Below are 21,239 nucleotides of genomic sequence, written 5' to 3' on the forward strand. Positions count from 1 at the left end.
TGAGAGGGGATTAGCTCTTTGTCTTTTCACTCCTCTCTGTTCCACTGCCTCTGTTTATGTAATTTATTCTTGATTTATTACATAACTTCTTCTCTGGCACCTATGTATAACAAGAGCTTAAACTCCTGGAGGCATGTTTCAGTTACCTGGATCTTCCTTACTTCTGGGAATTGGCTCACACCTTGACATAGTTTTGGTACTCACAAAGGGAAAGCTTGGCATACCTCTCCCCTGAGATTTTAAAATCTATCTTTTGGAATTTGAGAATGATTATCGTTAATACAGCATAGGAAAATTTTCCCCAACTTAATCAGCTATCTAAAATATATTGAATATAATTTGGAATCCTGACAGGCTATGCCCTACTACTGAGTCTTCCCCACCATTTGAAAACTTCTCGGGATTTTACTCCTCTCCACTGATTGCTTTTCTATAGCTATAGCACCATGGGCAAAACCTGTAAAAGCACACTGGAAAGTGGCTTTTGCGTTGGAACGCTGTTTGCTTTGAAAGCAGAAACAGTGATCAAGGAAAGAAAGTTTCCTTTTCTCAACATTTTCTTCATCAGAGAATGCAAGTGCCATTTATACAAAAGTTGCCAGAGCTAAAAACATAAATAGAGATTCTGTGAAGTAAGAGGCAAAATTTTTGTTGATTGTGATGGTGTTAATTCAAGTGAATATCAGTAATTACTGGAAGCAAAACTGGTCACATGCTTCTTACCTCAGATAGCCTGAACTTTTATACAGCACAAAACAAACTGCTCTTCTAGATAGGGTGGTTCATGGTGAGGACATTCTGAGTATTTCAAAGGAAAGAGCTGATTTACAGGAAGCCAATTTATATTTCAATACAATTAAATAAAATTGCTTTTAAAAGCAATGCAACATTGTTTAGGCAAATAATTGTATGTATACATATATGCAAACACAAAAATAGTTAGCCCATTTCTGCTGGCTCTGTCCAGAGATAAAGAGCTTGTCAGTGCCTTACAAAGTTTCTGTGGAAGTGAGTGCTGACATCCTACAAAGAGTATTCAGGTTTTTTCTTTAGAGGTTACAGAATGTTGACACTCTCAGCATCCCTTCTGAAGTGCAGGAGAGAAAGGACCCCGTGGCAGGAGGTTCCTGCAGCAGTTGATGAATGATGCTGGTGTGTGCCACTGCCACCAGTCCAGGTTGTGTAATGATCTGCAGATGCTGCCATTGACTCGTGCTAGCTCTTTTTGTTCGGGATCGCAGTGGGAGCCAGGCCTTATGTAATGTTCATTGTCACGTTCTCTATTCCAGCACTGTCATGTCAGCAGAGGGGAAGGATTAACTCTCCCTTTTCTTTCTTTATGGGTTTGTGTTAGTTGGTTGTGGGGTTTTTTTGCTTTCTCCCACCCCTTCTTGTGGCAGCTTTTGTTGTTTTTGTTGTCAGGGAACAACCAGTTTCAGACTGGTTTTAGTATTGTGGTGCCTTTTAGGAAGGAGATTGCTAACCTAGAGAGAATAAAAGAGCAGATCCTACAACTCTCCTAAAATTGATATATGGAAGTGTTTTTTAAAGCACTTTTTTTTTTTTTCTCTCAATTCCTGTTCCCCACAAATCACAGTGGGCTCCTTAATACTTGCATCAAATGTGGAAAAGACTAGATGTGTTGTGCCTATGTTTATGTGGGATGGAGAGAAACACGCTTGCCTTCCTCAGAAGGGTGGTCCAAGACAAGCAGATGCTCTCCAGTATATGATTTTACAGACTGCTGCTTTTCTTCAGTTTAATATTCCTGTAGTAAACACATCAGAGAGGGAATCAATGCCACTTAGTTTTGTTGTGATTTGAACAAGAGGAAATGAAGGAGGAGAATTGTTTTCTCCCTTCCCAGCTAGCAGTGTGTGGCCACCAGTTATCCATGAGTCACAGCTGAAAAGCTGTATTGCTTGAGTCTTAACATTCTCAGACTGCAAAGGAAGAAGAGATTTAAATCACGAAGTAATCAATTAAGGGTGGCTTTAAAAGCAATTTGTGGGGAATGTCATTGGGAGAAAGAAGTTCCTGTTGATTTTTCAGTAAACACTTAAGTTTGCTTTGTCAAGAACTTATAGGGGACCTACTAGGTTAGTATTGGTCAGTAACACTGTTGGCTCTTTTTTGAGAAAATATTTATCCCTTTAAGTGATTCCTCCCTCCCCTGCCATTTTTTCATGATAATGTAAAATAGAGATGTTAGTGTGTTACATAACATAAATTAGAGAAGTTCTAATGTTTGTTAGAATCAAACTGTCCAAACCCACTGATCTCAGGTTTATTTCTTATTAGAGTTTTAAATTGAACAGAAAAGTATTCACTGCTATTTTGCAATAACAGTGCAGGTTATTACTTGCAAACTGATACAAGATTTTTTTATCATACAGAGAAGCTTAAGCTCATGACTTCTTCAGTGATCCATCTGTGTGCTTTATAATAACTTTCTATTAATTACTGAAGGCTACCTGTAAGGTACCAAAACTGCACTAGCCACAATCTAGCAAAAAGATGAGATTTCTCCCAACGAGCCACCAGTTACCTTCATATGCATCCAGTTTGAAGTGTTTGTGTGTGAGCTGCATGTGTGAGAGGAATCTTATGGCCCCAGCCAACCATTTTGCTTTTTTGCTGTGAAACAAAAAAGATAAAGGAAGTTACTATTAAACATGAGTGTGTAGAAGAGACGGAAGAGTGTTATGCAGCACTGACTTTGAAATACCTGGTTTTGTTAAACTGTGTGCAAATCCTCTTGTGATTTGCCAGCATGCTTGATCCTGTTTCTATGGCCAGGCACCACAATGACCAATGTGAAGTCTTGGTTACAAAACAAGCTTTAAGGGACAAATCTTGATGAGTCCCAGATATTGGGCTTGGCTGGAGGCTGGGGAGGTGATGGAATCCTCTTTACTATTGAGCACCATAGTAGCATTAGTGTTAAACCTGCCCTTTCCGAGGGGATTTGTATGGGATGGGTGTATACTCAGGAATGAGCATGTCCTGTGCCTAGATCACTTGTGTCGTAACAGAAAAAGAGTTTCTGTAAAGCCACTTTGGCTTCTGTGACTTCCTGGAGGTACAGGGGAATCCTGCTCCTCCTTGCTCAGGTGGGGAAGGACTTCAGTCTGCCCTGTCCTGCATCCTTCCTTTTTACTTGTTTGTATTTGTAATAGTTAATTAAATAATAGTTTAGTTTTTATAGTGCTGATGAGTCCTTTGATGAAAGTGATGATTTTGTACAGAAATGGGCGAAGTCACCACATCCCATGATGCTGCTGTTGCACTTAATAGTTTGGCTCATGGCGTGCATGACCCTGTGGTAAAAAACTATCACTTTGGAGGGGAAGAAGTTCGCTTTCACATTTTTCTCTCAACTTCATACATAAGAAATAAATGGTGATTTTAAACCTTTGTGGAGTGAAAGAAAAACACGAGGACAATAGAAACGTGTCCAAATTTGCAAGCCCTTGAAGTTTTTCTCATCCAGAACTGAGTCTCTTTTCTGTGCAGGCTGAGGAGGAGGCAGTCATCACCACATGGCATTTACTTACTATCTGAAATGTTCTACCTTAAAAAAGCAAAGCCCAAAAAACTTCAGAACTATTTTTATCTTTGTTGAAAGACAGGACATAATACATGAGAGAAGCTGTCTTGGATGTTAATTTGATGTGCAGTTGATTGCAGGGTTTAACTTCCTGGGTAGGATAAACATGACAGCTCTTTTCTCCTCCCTGAGTAAGCAAGAGGAATTTTTCAAAATGTGTTCACCTGATACCTCACCCCATTTTTCTCAGTGGCCTCACCACCTGCTGAATTGGGCATGGTACTGTATGGACTTCTGACTTTCTGTTGTAAACGGTGGTGTAGCAGGTTTGGTTTGTGTCTCTTGGTGCTGGTAACCCTCCTTATGGCATACAGCTTGGGGTGCAGCTTCTTTTGTGGCAGAGCAGGAGGCTCGCGGGTTGATATAATGTGGGACAGCCAGAAAGTCCAGACAAACAGTAACTTTGATTAGTTGAATGTAATCTGTTTAACTCGCAAAGTGCCCTTCCTACAGTGATTAAACGTTGAGTACGGTGCACCTGTGTGTGCAAAGGCAAGAGATGGGGCAGGTTGGAATAACTCGGCCATAAAACAGTAGCGACAGCTACAATCTGGCCCTGTTGTGTAATTCCCCTTGGTGGAAGGCTCCAAACTGGGTCAGATCGGTGTGAGAAACGAGGGCAGTCTTGCGGCTGTGTAATGCCTACCTGCCTGTGTGCCGTGTCCCTGCTGCAGGCTCCCGGTGCCACCAGGCAGGGTGGGAGCCCTCCCGAGACCCCGGGCTTACACAATGGAGAGGAGCTGCCAGAGCTGAAGAGGAGGATGGGAGAGAGGAAGACAGACAGCAGCATGATAATAGACATAGAGGAGTTAACCATCTTTGTTTCACCCAGCTTCTGCAAGATTTAATTAAGTCTTTTCAAAAGCTTCTGTTGAACTCTCCTGCATATGGCTGGGGCTGCTGAACGAGTGTCAAGAGTTAGCTTATAAAGAACATGTACTTACTGCTAAACAAAAATAAAGCTTAGAATTGAGCCCTTTTGTACTCTAGTCTGAGAGACATCTGCTCTCCACTGGATTTTATTTTATTTATAGAAATACAAGGATCCATATCCTTTCCTTTAATTTTCAGAAAGTATTCTGTGGGTTGGTTGGGGGTTTTTTTAAGGTTCTGCAACGAATGATGAAACATGAGAGATGACACACAGGAGGATGCTGATGGGAGAAACCGTATCATGTGTCATTCTTTGACCTGGAGCATTTTGTGGCATTACAAAACTTCTGCTTTTCCCGTTTGTAGATGAGAATTAATTCCTGCCTTTTTAGTTGTGTTTGTATTCTTTTGTTGTTGTTGATGATGCCTAGTTTGCTGGGATAGTAAAACATGGAAATTTTTTATATGCTTCTGTTGATATAGTTTCCAGCAGATAGCATGAGAAATGCTTTATAGCACAGTATGGACAACACAGAAATAAATAAATCCCCTTGAAATCCCAAGTGACCAGCACAGATCCACAAAGGTAACACTGCTGACCATCTCCTCCTGAAAGGTAAGGAAACACATATGACTTTATGGTCACAGGTTTGAGTACAACCTGTAAAGAGTAAAACAATGTTTGTTTTCCTTAGGGCTGAGTATCAGCTGGAAGGGAACATTGTTGCTATTTAAAAGTAAAAATAAGCCACTGTTTTGAAATACACATAGGCTTTAGCATAGCATTTGTTAAGAAAACCTTCTGATAATAGATGACTTTGTGTCTGCAGTCCCTGACAGAAGTCACCAGACATCAGAAAGTAAGCAGTCCCAGACCTTGCAGTGCCCGTGGGTCACCGATTTGCAGCAGGCTGACAGCAACAGGACATAGTACCTGCCTACCAGCAGACCACAGAAGCTGTATGAATGTCTTTGGCTTGTGCAAACTGGCACAGTTCCACTTGAGCTAATTTAGATTTTGGCCTTTTCTACCATCTGCTTTACTAAGCCAACTTAATTTGTGTGACGTGTAATAGTGTAGTGACTTCAGTTGTCTCTGCCTGGTGGTAAAGTGCTCCCTGGGACCTAGTGGTGAAAGGCTTCCTATTCCAATACCAATCTCCTCAAAGCCTGTTCTTCCCTTGTGTTTATTTTCTTTCAGACACTCTTCAGTGTTATTGAGGAGCTGAGAGAGGGAAAGTAGGAACTGATGACTTCAGCTGAAATAATTCAGCATACTTGACAGTTAGATTTTCAACCCTGCTACAGGGGGCTTGAGTTGTGCCTTTAACCTTCAAGTTTCTGAGCTCATCTAGTTTCATTTTCAGCTGTGTTTCAGCAGTAATTTTTCTGTTTCTTAAAGTGTAGATATGTATGCTGCCTTATCTGCTTAGAAGTTGTTTGTTTGTTTTTAAAGTGGTTGATTAGTTCTCAAGCACTTCATAGTTTACACTGGAAATGTGGTGTAAGCAGGGGGCAGTGGAAAATGAGTGACTAGGAAATGTTTCCCTCATCTTTCTTTAAAGCTTTCTGGGGAATGTGTGGGTAGTAATTCTTCTGAGGCTTGATTTTTTTGAACACATCCTTTGGTTTATGTTCCTTAAGATCAAGATGCCTTCTTTATTGTCCTTTCTTGGTTATGTTTCTTTCTTTTCATCCATCTTACACAGCAACTTTATGATAATTCTTCGTGTAGGAGAGTACCCAGGAGTAGCCAGGACCGTCCAGAAGTGACAGTGCATGATCTGAACAACAAAACTTGTGATTTTGTGATTGTCCTGGCCCTCTCTTTAGGCCTTAGATTTGTTTTGTGCCGTGATTTCTGCTGTGGTGCACTGGAGTAATGTAACAGAGGAGTTATACACAGCCAGCTCTGGTTCTTGTCCTTTAGAGAAAGGAAATGCAAATTCTCTCTGATCCATCCTTCCTTTGTGTTTACTTTTTTCTTACCCTGCTTTACAAAGGGACATACAACCTTTAAAAACTGGATCTTTGTTGTCTTCTGTCTGTACTGTTATTAAGGTAAGGCTGTCTCTGTTCTGTTGGTTGGAACGGAGACTTCAGACAGGCTGTGATGAGTGCTGGGTGACCTTCGCAGTGGGTACAGCTAAGTCAGGAGGGTGGTGTCTGTCTGCAGCCCACGGTCTGCATACTGCGATGGTGTTTGCAGTGCTCAGGGATCAGGGTAACAGGTATCCATATGGGATTCTGAGTCTGATCCTTTTTTCTATGCTTCATGTCTGGATGGTAGTGTTATGAAATTGTTCACATCATTCATTTATTTTTGCATCTTCATATAATCAGACATTGATACTAGGAATCTTTCTGCTGTATACATGTCTAGGATACCAAGAAAGAGGTGGATTTTTGAATGATTAGTTAATATATTGATTCTACAATGCTGGACCTATATCATCATGATACATTGCTTATGGCATCCATTTTCTACACGGGATTTTGTGCAGTCTGATATAACTGTTATTTAAAAGACTGATGGCAGATTTTTGTTTTTATATGCAGTAATCCTGCTATGATTTTGAGCCTTGAGACTCAACGATTGGTATTTACTGGGCTCATTATGTACCTCTCTTCTTTTCTTGCAGGGCTGCCTCACGGTAGAACATGAGCAGGTAATGCACAAGGAGCACCACTGGGAATCATGTCAGACGAGTCAATCTCAGGGAGTGATCCGGACCTGGACCCGGACTTGGAGCAGGAGGATATGGAAGAGGAGGAGGAGGAAGATGAGGAGGAGGCGATGGAGGAGGACAACGATGGGGATGACGAGGAGGACCTACTTGATGAGAGTGGTAAGTGAATGGGTTATGAATCTGTGCATATATTTGTTACACGAAACTGGCGTTACTAATTTTGGTGAGTGACACCTTGGTAGGTAGCATAAGGGTTAGGATTTGTCCAGCACTTGGTAGGGAGATGTGCTTATGTGGGTGTTTAGCTGAAATAGGGATTTAATCTAGGTTAAATTTGGATTCCTGGCCAAAAAAATTTCCCGTAGTGAAAACAAGCCATAAGCATAAATTGTAAGTAGGATAGAATTTTTAAAATAGCTACAGATTCTGGGGAAGCAATTATATAAAGAAGTAAGAAAATCAATTTACAATTACTTACATTATTAAAAGGATTCAGTGAAATTAAATATATTTACAGCACTGGCTTGCCCATAGGTAAACAATTTAATGGATATTATGGGCAATTACTACAATAATAATCTTTAACAACTGGAAAAGGTTTTTTTCTCACAGTATACAGGTTGGGTTTATTTTTGTTTGTTTGTTTGCTTTACAATATGAAAAGTGACAGTGCTCACTAAGTTGTTACCTTTTATTCTCACCTAGTTCTAACTGCCCCACTCTCCTCTTCAGTTAGGAGTAATACAGGTGTTTGTGGACCAGTGCTTGCAGGTTACATTTGAGCAAGATTAGGTAACTGTTCCGGTTCATGGCATAATTCTAGAAATATGTTTGTTGATCCAGCAGAAGAGCTGATGCTCTAGGACACATAGACAGGAGTTCATGGCTTAGGTGGGAATTCCCTGTGCTGTAATCTCCACCAAACTCCTTGTATCATAAAACTACAGTCTCAGCCTAAGGGGATGCTGTATTTGCTTCCTTTAAAATTGTGATATTTTTAATAATTTCCAAGGATGTGCAAATTTTTGAATGCACCTACATAAACCTACTGAAAATAGTCTTCCTTTTCTTAGCGTAGAATGTGTTAAAAGACAGATACTTCTGTCATCTTCGAGTTACTAAAGTATTTTTGTTTTCAAAGTGTGTTGTTGTCCTTAAGTGTTGGTTTTTGCTTTGTTTTTATATTATTTCAGCCACATGCTACCTGAAGACACTGTTGTTTTGATTTTAAATTCTTACAAATGTTTACAAAAATGCATTTAATTCCTTGGTTTTTATTCACATGATGGCTTTTCCTAATAAGAAAGCAGGAGAAATGAAAGTGTTAGTTAAGGTAAGAAGCAAGGGAATTCCCAGGAGAGAAGAGATACAGGGCCACAGATTACTTTGTCTCGAAGAGACTGGCTGTGACTTTGTTACTTTGTTCATGGGAACCTGCACCCAGCAGAGGAATAGGAAGTGTGATGCTGTAGACGAACATTTATTAGCAGAGAGGAGTGACAGTATGTTATGTCCCAGTGGGTCACTCCCCATGTTTATTTTATCATAGACCTGTGTATTTTATCATCTTCATCTATAGTATTGTGTCTGAATACTTATAATTGTTTGATCATAATTGATTATTTTTTCCAACACAGACATAATTAATGTATGTATATCAGAACATCACTGACCATTAATGACAGCTGTTTATTATCTTAAAACACTAGAAGCATGTTTATATTTTGCATTTTAGTGACTAATTAAAAATAAGTTTTAACAAATTGGGAAGTAATAAGGGAGAGTAAAAAAGGCAATTTACCTATAACTAACATAAAACATCTTTATAGTTGTTCATTAGGTACAGGAAAGCTCTCACACAATCTGAGCAAAGCTAGATTGTCTCTGAGGTTTCAGATTGCTTCAGCTTTAAACCTGTCTGCCAGGATATCAGGATGCCTTCTGTGTTCTTAGCTGTATAATTGTTTTCTGTGGAGGTGTTCACTCTGCTTTTCTTGATATCTCTTCACAGCTACATATTGCCTGAGAAATGTTATTTGACATCTATATTACCTTAGATCTAATATAAAACCAGTCTCCTGCTATTTGACCTATGAAATACAGCTTACTTCAGAATTAAGAGGATGGTTTTATTTTGTCTATTTGATGTTTATAGTCCTGTCTCTTTGTGGATGACCCTCATTCATAAAAACTGTCTTAGGGAACAGACAGTTACTTTTATGCACAAGAAGGAAGTGCTCTAATATTTATACAATGAAGCTTTTTGAAAGCTTGATTTTAATAATTTCTATTAAAACTTTGTTCTCCCTGTTCCCAGCTATGCTGTTCTCCTCCCCTCCTGGTATTGTGGTTGTGCTGTAGATGTTCCATTGGGGATCCTCGGAGAATCCTTCACTTGTAGATGGGCTCCTGCATATTTCTAGCACTGCAAGATTTAGAAGATTATTAATCTTTCACAGTTATTTCCTTGGAAGAGTGACAGGCTGCACATAACGTTTTGTCCAAACTGAAACTGATAACTTGTTTTAAATAATAGTGATTATAACAAATATTAAATGTAATATTTTTACTCTGGCTTGCAAAATAGTGGCTTTGTTTTAGGAACGTAAGTTTTTCGTGTTTTAATGGTGACTCAAATGACTTAAGAACCTTCCAGGATTAATGTAATGTTATCCACACCTGTTGGTGGATAGTATAGTCTCAGACTTAGCAGTGACTTGTATTTTGCATGTTTAACCTTTTCTTGTCTTTTTGATATATGTTGTATATGGAATTAATACTTTTGGTGGTTTCAGTTTCAGAATTTTCTTGGAGTTCTTTTTACATTCTGGTAATTGAGTGCTATCTTCAGTACTGGTGCAGTTTTTCTCATCTCTGCTCAAAGTTTTGTTTGCATTTAGTGTAGGCTGTCCCACAGATGGTCTAGAGTTTAGTTTGGACCTTTATGGTACAAACTTTAAGTCTTGATCAAAGCAGCTCTTAAACATTCTCCCCCTGTCCTCAAGGAAGAAAAACAGCACAGAAGGCTAATTTTCTGAGTATTTCTGAAAATTTCTGAGAAAGTGAGAGTTAATAACCACATAGCTTACATCCTTTGTACATTTCTTCAGTGGTGGTCAGTTAATGAACCTTAGCATCATGTGTAGGAGGACTTATAGCTTTATTCTTTTTTTCTAGAGCACTTTTTCCAGGACATACCTACCCTGACACTTATAACCCCTTCCCAGTGGCTGCCAGACTGCACACCCATCCTATCAGCATGCTTCAATCCTAGCTGGAGACTTCCACTGCTTTTTCAGCCTTGTCATTCCTGCCCACTGCATCTGTTTTCTCATCACTTGTGGGTAGCAGCGCTTGTTTTATCATGTTTGATTTTGTGATATCGGTGCGTGACTGCTAAGAACTTTTTTCGTTAACTCCCTAAATCCTTTTCACTAGAAATGTGATGTACTGATGACTGTAGAGATAAAGGGCTGTTTCAAGCCCTGCACTTTTTCTCTGATCCTGGTAGTTGCTCAGGGCTGTGTAGAACTCTGTAGGAATAAAAGCTAATTTGAGCAAAGAGGAAACAAACCTCCAGTATGGATTTTAGAGATCATTTCAAATGCGGGGAGTGTTCATACCTCAGAGCTTTCCCGAGGAAAGCTGTTGAGTGTTTGAACGAATCCCACTGTAGTGCTCTGTTTTTCTACTTTCTGAATGTCTTTGGATTATTCTGATTGAAGTCTCTGGAATTAATTATCTCTTACTCATACATATAGCTGTAATTCTGCTATTAATAGTGATGGTAAGTTGCTTGTTTTCTTACCTCTGAGTACATGGGTTAAACACTTTTTTTTTAAGTGTAGTTCAGGGGTAAAATGTAGAGAGCTGGTTGTTTCAGTTTTCTGAAAGATGCCTTAATGAGCACAGGTGTTCAGACACTGTTCTCAAAGGGTACTAGTTGTGTTTGCATTACAGGGTGTGTGGTACAGGAGACAGAGATTAGAATCAGAACTTCTGGAGTATAGCCATGGACTGTTTTCCAGTATCATGGTAGTACTGCAGTACTTAATGTACAGATATACCAGGCAACACCAAATAGTAACATATTAGATGCTACTGTTCTGATACGACAATCTCCACACAATTGGCCCTGTATTCTGCCCTGTGTTGTCCACTTTGCCTGTTTTCTTCTTTCCCATCCCCTCTTTCTTTTGTCAGGGCTGGGCGTGATAGCTCTGTGGCATCTGTTTGACTAGTGGAGAACAGGAGAAGGTGGAGGCAGTTTGTGTTCCCTCTTCTCATCTCAGACTCATACTGTACCTCCTCCTCCCTGATAAAGTGCTGGAGCAAAACAAAACTGCTTTGAGTGGGGTTTCTATGGACATGTGGACCCTTAAAGAGGAGTGAATGAGGAGCACAGCTGTGTTTGGTGGTACAGAATCGCAAGTCCCAGGAGTGTGGAGGATGTGCAGGTGCCTGTGCTCTTTTGCACTGCGGTAGGGTAAAGGCACCATGGCCAAGTCTCATAACCTCTGAAAGATTGGCACAAGAGCTTAGTGAGGGGAAAGAGAGACCCTTTTCCTCACCCTAGCTTCTTATAACTCTGCTCATCCCTACAACATTTGATAGTATCATGACAGATTCAGAGTTCCCTCTTGTCTCTGGAGCATGATCCAGAATGTATTTCAATGGCTGTTCTTTGAACTTGAGCATGCCACTTGGAACTCACAGTTTTGAGTGTCCCAAGATACTAAGGCAGGAGTACTTGGCTTCAGATGATAACTACTGCCAATTCAGGTTTGAAAAAATCTTTGCTTTCCTTGAACTCTTGCTAGAGGAAAGCCTGTTTATTTAAATGTGTACTGCTACATCAGCTTTGTGTACGATTTTCACTTGGTGGTTGGAGATAAAAATGCTGGCATGAAATTATAGAAAGAATGGATTTTGTTTAATGTGATGTTCCTTTGTTGCTCTTTGTAGCTCAATCATCATGGTGCATGCAGCAAGGGGTGCAATTACATTGAAAGCAAAATTGATTTGTATCTGCCTGGATAATTTCTTTGTCTAACCTGATGGGGAAAATCAGTAGTTAACACCATACTTACTAGAAAGTTCATTAGCACCCAGAGTTATTAAAACTGAAATTGTTTTGGAAATCTGTTTTTAAAGTCATGCAGAAATGTGGGATTTTTTGAATGCTACATGAATGCATCTTTGAGGTGCATGGAGCTGCTGCTCATTTTGGGAAATTGTGTTATTCATGTGCTTCCCACCCCAAACTTGTTCCATCTTTTCTTCTCCCTAACAAAGTACTGGAACAAAACAAAGCTGTGGGGGGTGTGTGGGAGTCCCCAGCTGGATGTGTGGAATTGGGAATAGAGCAAATTTCTATCCTTACAAGGGAAGAGAGGAAAGTCTTTGGTATAAATCTGCTCATTTTGCAGGCTCCTCCTGCTCGTATACATGAGTTTTTGCTTTTCATCTGAAGTTATTCTTTATAAATTAGGTCACGTTATACTCACCTGTGTGAAACTGAGAAGCAGGGGAAGACAGTCTCCTGAATTAATATACCCTGATAAATGATCTTATTCTACATCGTTTTATATCCAGATTAAAAAAAAAAAAAAAAAAAAAAAAAAAAAAAAAAAAAAAAGAAGGAAGCTACTGTTAGAAAGTAATTTACCTGCACTGTTTACTTGAATTGGATCGTCCTGCTTGTATTAGTAAATGGAGATTAGTTCCAGCAACATGAAATCTTTTTGCCTTCTACTTTTGACCACACTGGACATCATTTTCTCCCAGGGAAGCGCTGGTTTTAAGTTGTCCTCCCTATCTACTAGAAAACAAAACACATTCCTTAAGAAGAGGATGAGCAAATATATACTTATTTCTTTAATCTCTCAACTCCTTTTAGAAAGCAGCTTTTCACAGCTGTGTCTTCAGGTGGTAATGAGGGTAGATGGGCATCCCAAGGTCGAGGCAGCCTCAGAGACTATAGCTGCTCTTTGAGGAACCCTCTAATGAGATGCTGCAGTACATGGGCACAGTGGACTGGATTGCTTCTTGCTTGCTACCTCAGGCTGGTGATAACATGTGCTTTGATCTGTTGTCCTTGTTTAGCTGAAGGCTGGTGGTAGGGGCTAAAGAAAGGTGCAGGCCTGTTGGAGTAAGCTTGGAGTGGAGAGGAGGCTCTTTTTGTTGGCTGAAAGTGGATGAGTTGGAGGAAGAGGTGAAGAAAGAAATAAAAATCAGGACTTAACCTAAATCTAGAAAAGCACTGAAGACGATCATGAGGATTCCTTTAATTTTAAACTCTGCTATATTTTATATGTGAGTGTGTCAGTAAGTAATAATCCTGTAGTTTAATCTGCAAGTTACTGTTTGCAGAGCGCAAGGTGGATTTCTTGGGGGGGAAGGGAAGAGTGGTGGTATTTCCATTTTTTCCTTCTTGATGGACTTTGTACCTTGCTGCTTTTATTTTGGTTACTTGTGGCTTGATGCAGCTCCCTCTAGAGTCCACCAGTACTATTTCTAAAGAAGCTAGAAGGGCATATTCTGGGGAAGTAAACCTCTTCTCAGCAGTAAGTTTGTTGCTTCCACAATGGCCCTGATCTTTGTAAGCCTGGGAAGCCAAACCTGAAGTTCCATGTACCACTGTGCACTTTGCTCTTCTTGAACAACCAGGTAGATTTTAATATTTGTAGTGACTTTTCATAGACTGTCTTCCAAGCCAATAATTGTATGCAAAGAGGATGGTGTGTGTGGTATCTGTAAGTACAAAAGTAATCACTACATGTGAAAGAATTTACTTGTTAATTAATATCCTGCATATTGGCGTGTGTTTAAACTTTATCAAATTGATATGAGAAACTGCATTACCTTTGAAAATGATCCTTATGGATCAGTGTTTATATATGCTTTATTGTATGGGTGCAGACTGTGGGGCTCAACCTCAAGTCAGCTGGTTGTGGATAACTCAGCAAGCGTGTGTATAACTGCAGATATTGGATGCGTTTCTCAGGTGACTTTCTATAATGAAGAAGTTGAGGGGTTTTTATTTTTTTCTCAGTTCCTGAAAGCGATAAGAACATCTCCAAAGTTGCTTTGTGTCTGTTAAGCATGCGTTCTCTGCCTCCGCAAATCTTACATTTGAGACTTGTGTTGGTTTCCTAAGACCCAGCAAGTTAGGAGCTGGCTGGCTGTTTCCACAATCCAGCTGAATAAAATGCAGAACATATAGTTAGTATCAAAGGTGAAAAGAGACAGGATACTAGCATTTGTAGTTTTAGCAATCCTGATTACTGAGTAATGCAGAAAAGTTACTTTGAAATTGTAGGGAGGAGGATTTGCCTCTCATTTAGGCAAAAGCTCCGCTGATTTCTCTGGGAACTTTGCTCCATTACAGAAGGCTGCATATTTTACCCATTATTTTTTATTCTGGCGGTTTCCCTGTAGTACAGGGTGTCTTTCAGAACAAATGGTGTTTCCGTGTGCAGTCTGAGGGGTTTGGACCTGACCAGCTAGTTAGTGTCTGTGTACCCAGCACATTTTATGGGAGCAGCTAATGCCCATGCAGACCCCACGGCAGGCACCCAGCTCCCTTGAAGTGGCTTTTTACTGGACTTGCTAAATGGTGACATGAAAAAAAAAAAAAATCCTCTTGGGTGCTTTGCTGGGAACAGCCAGTACTGTACGCTTTGTTAGCTCCCTTTCTGCTGAACCCGGAGCTGCAGATTGCCTTGCCGGGCGCATTTTGTTTGTGTTGGGGCAGATTTGGTTGTCAGAGGGTGATAGAGGCAGGTGAAAGTCCCTTACCTACATGCTGTTTGCCCATAAATCTGGGAGGAATAGAAGGTAACAGGCATGGAGAAGAGTGTGGGAGGAGTGGCGCCTGGGGTTTGTGGGGGTTTTATTGACTGATTCCAGCATTTTAACTAACCCTGTGAACTAGGTTATTCTCAGCAGGGTGAGGTGTGGCTTGACGCTGCTGTGGGAAGGAAGGATGAGATCCTGATGAGTGCTGTCCCCCCAGCCCCCTTTGCAGGGAGTTACAGACTGACGATGTTGCAGGTCAGTCCCTGAGCTTTTCGCTGTCTGCCTGCTCTTTCCTAAAGTGCGGACTTGTTCCCAGTCTCTGCTTATCCTAAGCAGGGGGAAGCTGTGAATGAAGACGTTCGTGACTCCTCTGCCCCCCTGCCAGGCTCTCTGACAGCAGCTTCCTTTCTGAGAGGGTGGCACAAAGTCTGGCATAGTCTAAGTGTTATATAACCTGGAGTAATGACATGCTTTACTTCTTTAAAAGGAGGTGATGACGCCAGAGCTCTGCTTCCTTCAGATCCTCTGACTGGGCACAGGGACTGGCTGATCTCGTGAAATGATGTGGTATTATAACTAGCTGCGGGTTTTTTCCTCTTTTCTTCCTCCTTCCTTTTGATCTATTGCGTATGATGGAATACAAAATAGAAATCCTTCTATGTGGTTCAAGAACAGCCCACGTCCGTGGCTCTGCATTTCCTATATATATGTATATGGATTTTTTTCAAATGTTTTTTTACCTGTACCTACATGCTCTCTTTTCTTAAAGCTGCCACAAACGTGAGAGTAGCATGAATGCACGGGGAGCAGGGTCAGTGAGCGAGCGGTTATTAGCTGAACAAAGGATTGCTCCAAGTCTTTCATGGAGAGAAGTATCTTGTTTCTGCCTACTTTTCTGATAGGCTTTGCAGGATACGGGGGTTGTGCATTATTCGTCAAAAACTTGCTTTTCTCTTTTCACAAAGCAGCCAGAGAATCTCTTAACGAAGGACAGTCCCACTTACTTCTCTATCACGTTTGGTACCTTTTTTCCCATGTATGTTTTTGGTAATCAGCTTTGTAACACACCTAGTCATTGCTAATAGCTAGGCCATCATCTGCAACTTCTGAAACCATGATGAAATCACAAGGAAACTAATTAGTAATTTGTAATGTGGTATTTTCCTTCTTGAACAGGTAAGGAGTGGCAAAGTGACTTTGCCAAGGTCGCGTGATGAAGCCAAAGTGAAAATCCTCTGCTTTGTGTTTTAGGCAGCACCCCTTTTATTTTCAAATATACTAGATGAAACATCTATCTGTTTTGCACTTGAATTTAAACTATGCAAGGGGTCCTTGTTTTAATTTTTCCTTAATTTATCGGTTGTTGTGCTGGTTTTAATGACTGATTAATTAAAATGTGCATGTAGCTGTACAAGTATAATTATAACATTTTTTGCCAAGAAGCAGCAGCAAGTTTGGAAGGAGGGGGAATTATTTTAATTAAATCAGAAGTATTCTTCAGATATTAAAACACAATATCACATCACAGTTACTTGCTTTACTTGTTGTTTTAATCTCCTGCTTGGGCTTTGTAGAAAACTGCAACACTAAACTTTCAGAATTGTCTGGCTCATTGTTTGCATCAAAGTTTTTCAATGCAATACCCATTTTTTATTTTAATAAAACTAGTTTGTACTACAGATATTGAAAATGTCTTGTTCACATTTTCTTCAATTTGTAGTTCACTGACTGAATCTCAAATTCTAAGTAGGAGTCAGAAGACATTATTTTCACTTGCAAATATGCAAATAGGAACGAGACAGGAGAAAGCTACAAGAAAATCTTTTTGGGCTAGGTGAACAGAAACGTCTAGTTTAAATCTCTGTCAAAACCAATTTTGTAATTAAAACATCTTTGTTAATCATCTATGTAAATATTTAAATACTTGAACTATCAGAAGCAATTTCAAAATGGCACTTGTGTACTCTTAGCTTGTGTTTTATGTCAAATTTGTGTGTAGATGAAAACTGGAATGAAATTAAACTTGTACAAAACTACTTCTGTGGTGCACAAATACATTGTGTCATCTTCAGCAGCAGAAATGTAGCAAGTTATAGGAATATCATTATCTATGGTATAAATCCTTTGACTTCAAATCATTACATCTTGTCTAATAACAGCTTGTTTTCTTCAATACATTTAAACAACCTTTGAAATCCTGGGACTGAAGTCTGAAGCAGTGTATGTTTTGCCACAGTGACAGTCTGAAAAACATTTGCAGAAGGCACTACGTTTTATCACTACCTGTATTTTGTGTGATTAGAATTTTGTGACATTATGTACAACTTTCCCCTCAATTATGATTTAAATGAGTGTGGGAAAGAAAATAAACCAAGATTTATATGAATACAAATACAATTATAAAAACCAGATTGATCGAGTTTTATGCTGTATGGTTCAGTCCAAAACTCACTAAAGTCAATGGAAAAACTCCTCTGCTTTTCCAGGGTTAGTTTAGATCTTACTCATAAAGAGTTTTTATTTACAGTGCAGTGTTTGTTTAAAAAGCAAGTGATTCTCAAAGCCCAGTTATACTCAGTTGCCAATAAATAGTGTTGTGGAGTTCTAGGTTGGTAAACACCACCTTATACAATAACCAATTCAAACCTGATATTCTTGTGTGTTTTCCATGCTGCTAAAACAGGACAGGGAAAGGCCTTAATGATATTTGTATGTGCTACTAGCAGCTGATAATCAAGAGTGAAATTTGGCTGTTAAGCCTAGTTTGTGTTTGATAACTTACAATTCGTATTTGTAGGCAGCTTCTCTACTTGTTGGAGATCAGTGGGGTGTGCAGAAGCAGCTGGTGCATGTGAAGCACACCTGTGAGAAAGCTGTGGGATGGGGAAGGGACTGCACTACAGGGCGATGATGAGGAGGGTGAACAACACTGAGGGCAGTCACTGGAGAGAAGGGAACCACCCTGGCTTGCAGGGACTGAGGGCATGGTGACACGCCATGGATCCAGTGCTTCTCACCAGCGCTGCACTTGGTGGGCTTGGATCAGTCAGTGTTGAGCAGTCCCGGAGCTGCTCAGCCTGCAGAGCTCAGCAAGGGGAGCAGAGGATTGAGAGAACCAGGCTCAAGGTGGAGAATAGGCATGGGGATGGGGAAGGAGCTACTGGCTTAAAAGGATGGGGAGGGAGAGTCACCTGTGAAATGTTTTGGGATATTTTGTTGAAACTTTACAGTTGAACACTTAAGTTTACTTTAATTTCTGTCCCCCCTTCTCCAATGTTCTTTATTATACCGAGGAGACTGTCCTGAAAAACTTTGGTTGAGCTTGTGTGTGAGTTTTAACCCTGATGAATTTACAGTGCTCAGGGTTGCTGACATTGCTGCTGAAAACACTTGTCAGTTGAATAAAACCCATGCTGTGAAGGGCCTTTATCTTGATACTCTATGAAAATACAAAATTTATAGTGATTTTTTTTTTTTTTAACAGGATAATCTCTGATGTTTGCAAGGGAACCTCTCAAGTGACAACAGTGTCTTGAGAAGCATCTTCTGATGTATAGCACAGTCATGCAGTTGTAAAGAGCTTGTGGTTTGAGCATGAGATAGGTGAGGTATGACAGCTAGGTAAGATTCCAGACCCTGTAGGGAAGGGAGAACATTCTTTAATAGCAAGGCAGGCCTCACAGAAAAGCTATTCAGTAAATGGGCTTATCTATAACAAGATTACCTTCCATGAGGAGATCATTTTATAAACTGACTGTTTCTGGCAGATCTAATTCTTGGCTGTGTGAATATGTATTTATCATGGTTAACAGTGATGGCCTCAACAGTAGGCTGTTGTGAGTAGAAAAGCTAGAAAAACTCCTTTGCATTTTACACCCTAAAGTGAAGAAGGAAATTCCCTTTTTATTGCTGTGTGCAGGACAGGTACAGGTTGCCTGTTTCCCCTGGTGTATTGAACTTCCATTTTCTCATGCTTGATTGCTGTAATAAGCATGCCTTGGAAACTACCCAGTTGTATATACACAAATACTTGTCTTTAAATCTTGCTTCCCAGTTTCATAAATCAGTTAGGTCAGATGCTGAGGTCATGTTTGGTTATTTATTCGAACCCCACAAAGTCCTTATAAGGCCTGCTGCAAGATCCTCGGCTATGTACTTTTCTTAATATATTTGTCCCTCTTTCCCCCCTTAATAAACACTGTTGTTCTTGTGTACCAGCCAGGCTATTTGAATCTGTGACATAGGTGAAAGGCTGTCTTGTTACCAAGTCTCTTAATTTTAGTACAGTTCATTTTTACTTTGGTAAAATTTATGTGGCTCTAATCATGAAAATAGCACCTTGGGTTTGTTTTAAAGTTGTGATGTACCCTAAAGCAATGAGGATATTTTGATGGTAGCAAACATTCATTGTGCTCTACCACCTTCTCAAATAAAAGGTCTAGCAAAAATGGCTGGAGTCACACAAAGGGTAACGGGCCTCTGCCCTAGCTGTGTTTGCAGACCTTTAGATCAACTTTTACTGTTACAAGCGCAGCTCATTGTCCTGAGGTCATGCAGATCTGTGCCAGGGCTGTTCAGACACAGCCTGCTTCGGGCTTCTTGTGCCTGTCCTGGTTTTCCTGACTCACCAGTTGTTTCAAGCAAAGAGCTGACTTCATTATGTGGACAAATGCTCTCTAGAAGTAAGCTGATTTAATTACATGTCTATCAGCCCAGGTTTGCTGTTTGTTACTGGCCATTGGGTATGCCTGTGAAGGGAATTGGGCATGGAGAAAGTCTCTGTAGCACTGAGGGAGGTTAGGCATGATGGTTACCCTTCAGGGGTTCAACCACCCAACCAGCTTTAAAGTACTTAATCTGTTCTGTACTTACTTATTCTCTCCTGTACCTGTCCTTCTGATGCAGATGGATGATGGGAGGAAGGCTTGCTTAGAATAAGCTTGCACTCCACAAATTCTGACAGGTCGTTTCCTAAAAACCAGGAAATCTCATTCATACTCCATTTGCTGCACAGAATGCCTTCTATAGACTAGTAGTGCTGTACCAGCTGCTGATTTAATGAAGTGAACAGGATGCTTTTTCAACTGTTATTGTGCAAACAGGTTACCAGCTCGTGTTGAATTGCTCAGGTTTCAGTCTTGGTTGTCCAGGTTTCTTGGAAGATAGCAGGCATCATGCAAATAGTTCATAAAATCTCAGATACCAAGACTGTTTTCAAAGCCAAAAAGGCTGTACTTCTTTTTGCAACATTCCTCCACTCTTTTCTTTTGTGCTGTGAAACTTGGAAGTGGGATTATGGTCCCGTGTGTCTCCTGCTCTGAACGTCCTTGTTGTCTGTTGGGATTCCCCTTGTGCGGGGCCCCGCCAGAGCCTGAATGGTTATGTAAGGATTTTTATTTTATTCTCAGTCTTGGTCTCTGCCACTAGTTGAACTGGATCACGGGCTGAGTGAATGGGATCCGATCCGATCTGGACGGCGTGCAGCTCCTCCACTCAAGACGAGAGAGAGGAGAGAGACCTCCCCCGTACACACCCACTCACCCTCCCTGCTGCTCTTCTCTCTTGTAAAACTCTTCCCAGGCGTAACCGAGGTTGCTCCCACTGTTTGGGAACACATACCGAAGCCAAACCGGCCGGCAGCACAGCTCCAGGCATCGGTCCCCAGGGGAGCAGCAGCTACCTCAGGCAGGGCTGTGTTGTTTGACTCTCCAAGCAGGGGAGGAGGCAGTGACAATTTTTATTTAGGCTGAACACGAGGCATATTTAACTAGTTATATAACAGTGACCCTGGTCCGTCTCGGCTGGGTGCAGGGAGGATATATGCGTACTGATTCCCGTCACGCTGGCTGGGTGGATTCAAGCGCTAGGAGCTATTTACCAAAGTTATTTTCAGAAACCTTAAGTGCAGGTTTCCCTGCCTGTACCCTGGACTGTTTTATCAGGAAGCATTTCCCACTTGTGAACTGAACAGCCAGTGAGCGTGGATTTAGTGCTCACTGGGCTGCAGGCAGAGATAACGAGTTGTCGGGAGTGACTGGAAACTTTTGTCCTGAAGACCCTGAGACAAGAATAGCAGAAGGGCTGAGAGCGTGCGGCCACACTGAACAAGTGTTGGGGCAGAGTCGTGGGCAGAGGTCTTGCCTCAGTGCACTGAGCAGCATGTTACTCTTGGATGAGTCTCAGCAATTTCCAGGTAGGACACAGGTTGTTTTTTCGTGGTTTTTTGTTCCAGAACCTGCCCCCCCTGGCATCCACCCCCCCACCCC

At 40.8% G+C, this 21,239-nt stretch overlaps 1 protein-coding gene across 5 annotated transcripts in view; it reads left to right on the plus strand.

Annotated features, from left to right (window-relative positions):
- The first annotated feature begins 4,211 nt into the window (after positions 1-4,211).
- Positions 4,212-21,239, plus strand: part of RAD54L2 (RAD54 like 2) — a 50,668-nt gene continuing 33,640 nt past the window's right edge. Inside the window, exons 1-2 of one of the 5 annotated variants that reach the window (XM_026857312.1) lie at positions 4,212-5,099; positions 7,126-7,332. In XM_026857312.1, coding sequence (XP_026713113.1) covers positions 7,182-7,332 — 151 coding nt within the window. In that variant the 5' untranslated portion in view covers positions 4,212-5,099; positions 7,126-7,181. Of the gene's footprint in view, positions 5,100-6,628; positions 6,715-7,125; positions 7,333-18,457; positions 18,582-20,396; positions 21,167-21,239 lie in introns of those variants that run through there. The other 4 variants (XM_026857317.1, XM_026857313.1, XM_026857315.1 and 1 more) reach the window with 4 other exon arrangements.

This window comes from Athene cunicularia (assembly GCF_003259725.1).
Source record: "Athene cunicularia isolate RWA chromosome 12 unlocalized genomic scaffold, athCun1 chr12_part1, whole genome shotgun sequence".
NCBI lineage: Eukaryota > Metazoa > Chordata > Aves > Strigiformes > Strigidae > Athene > Athene cunicularia.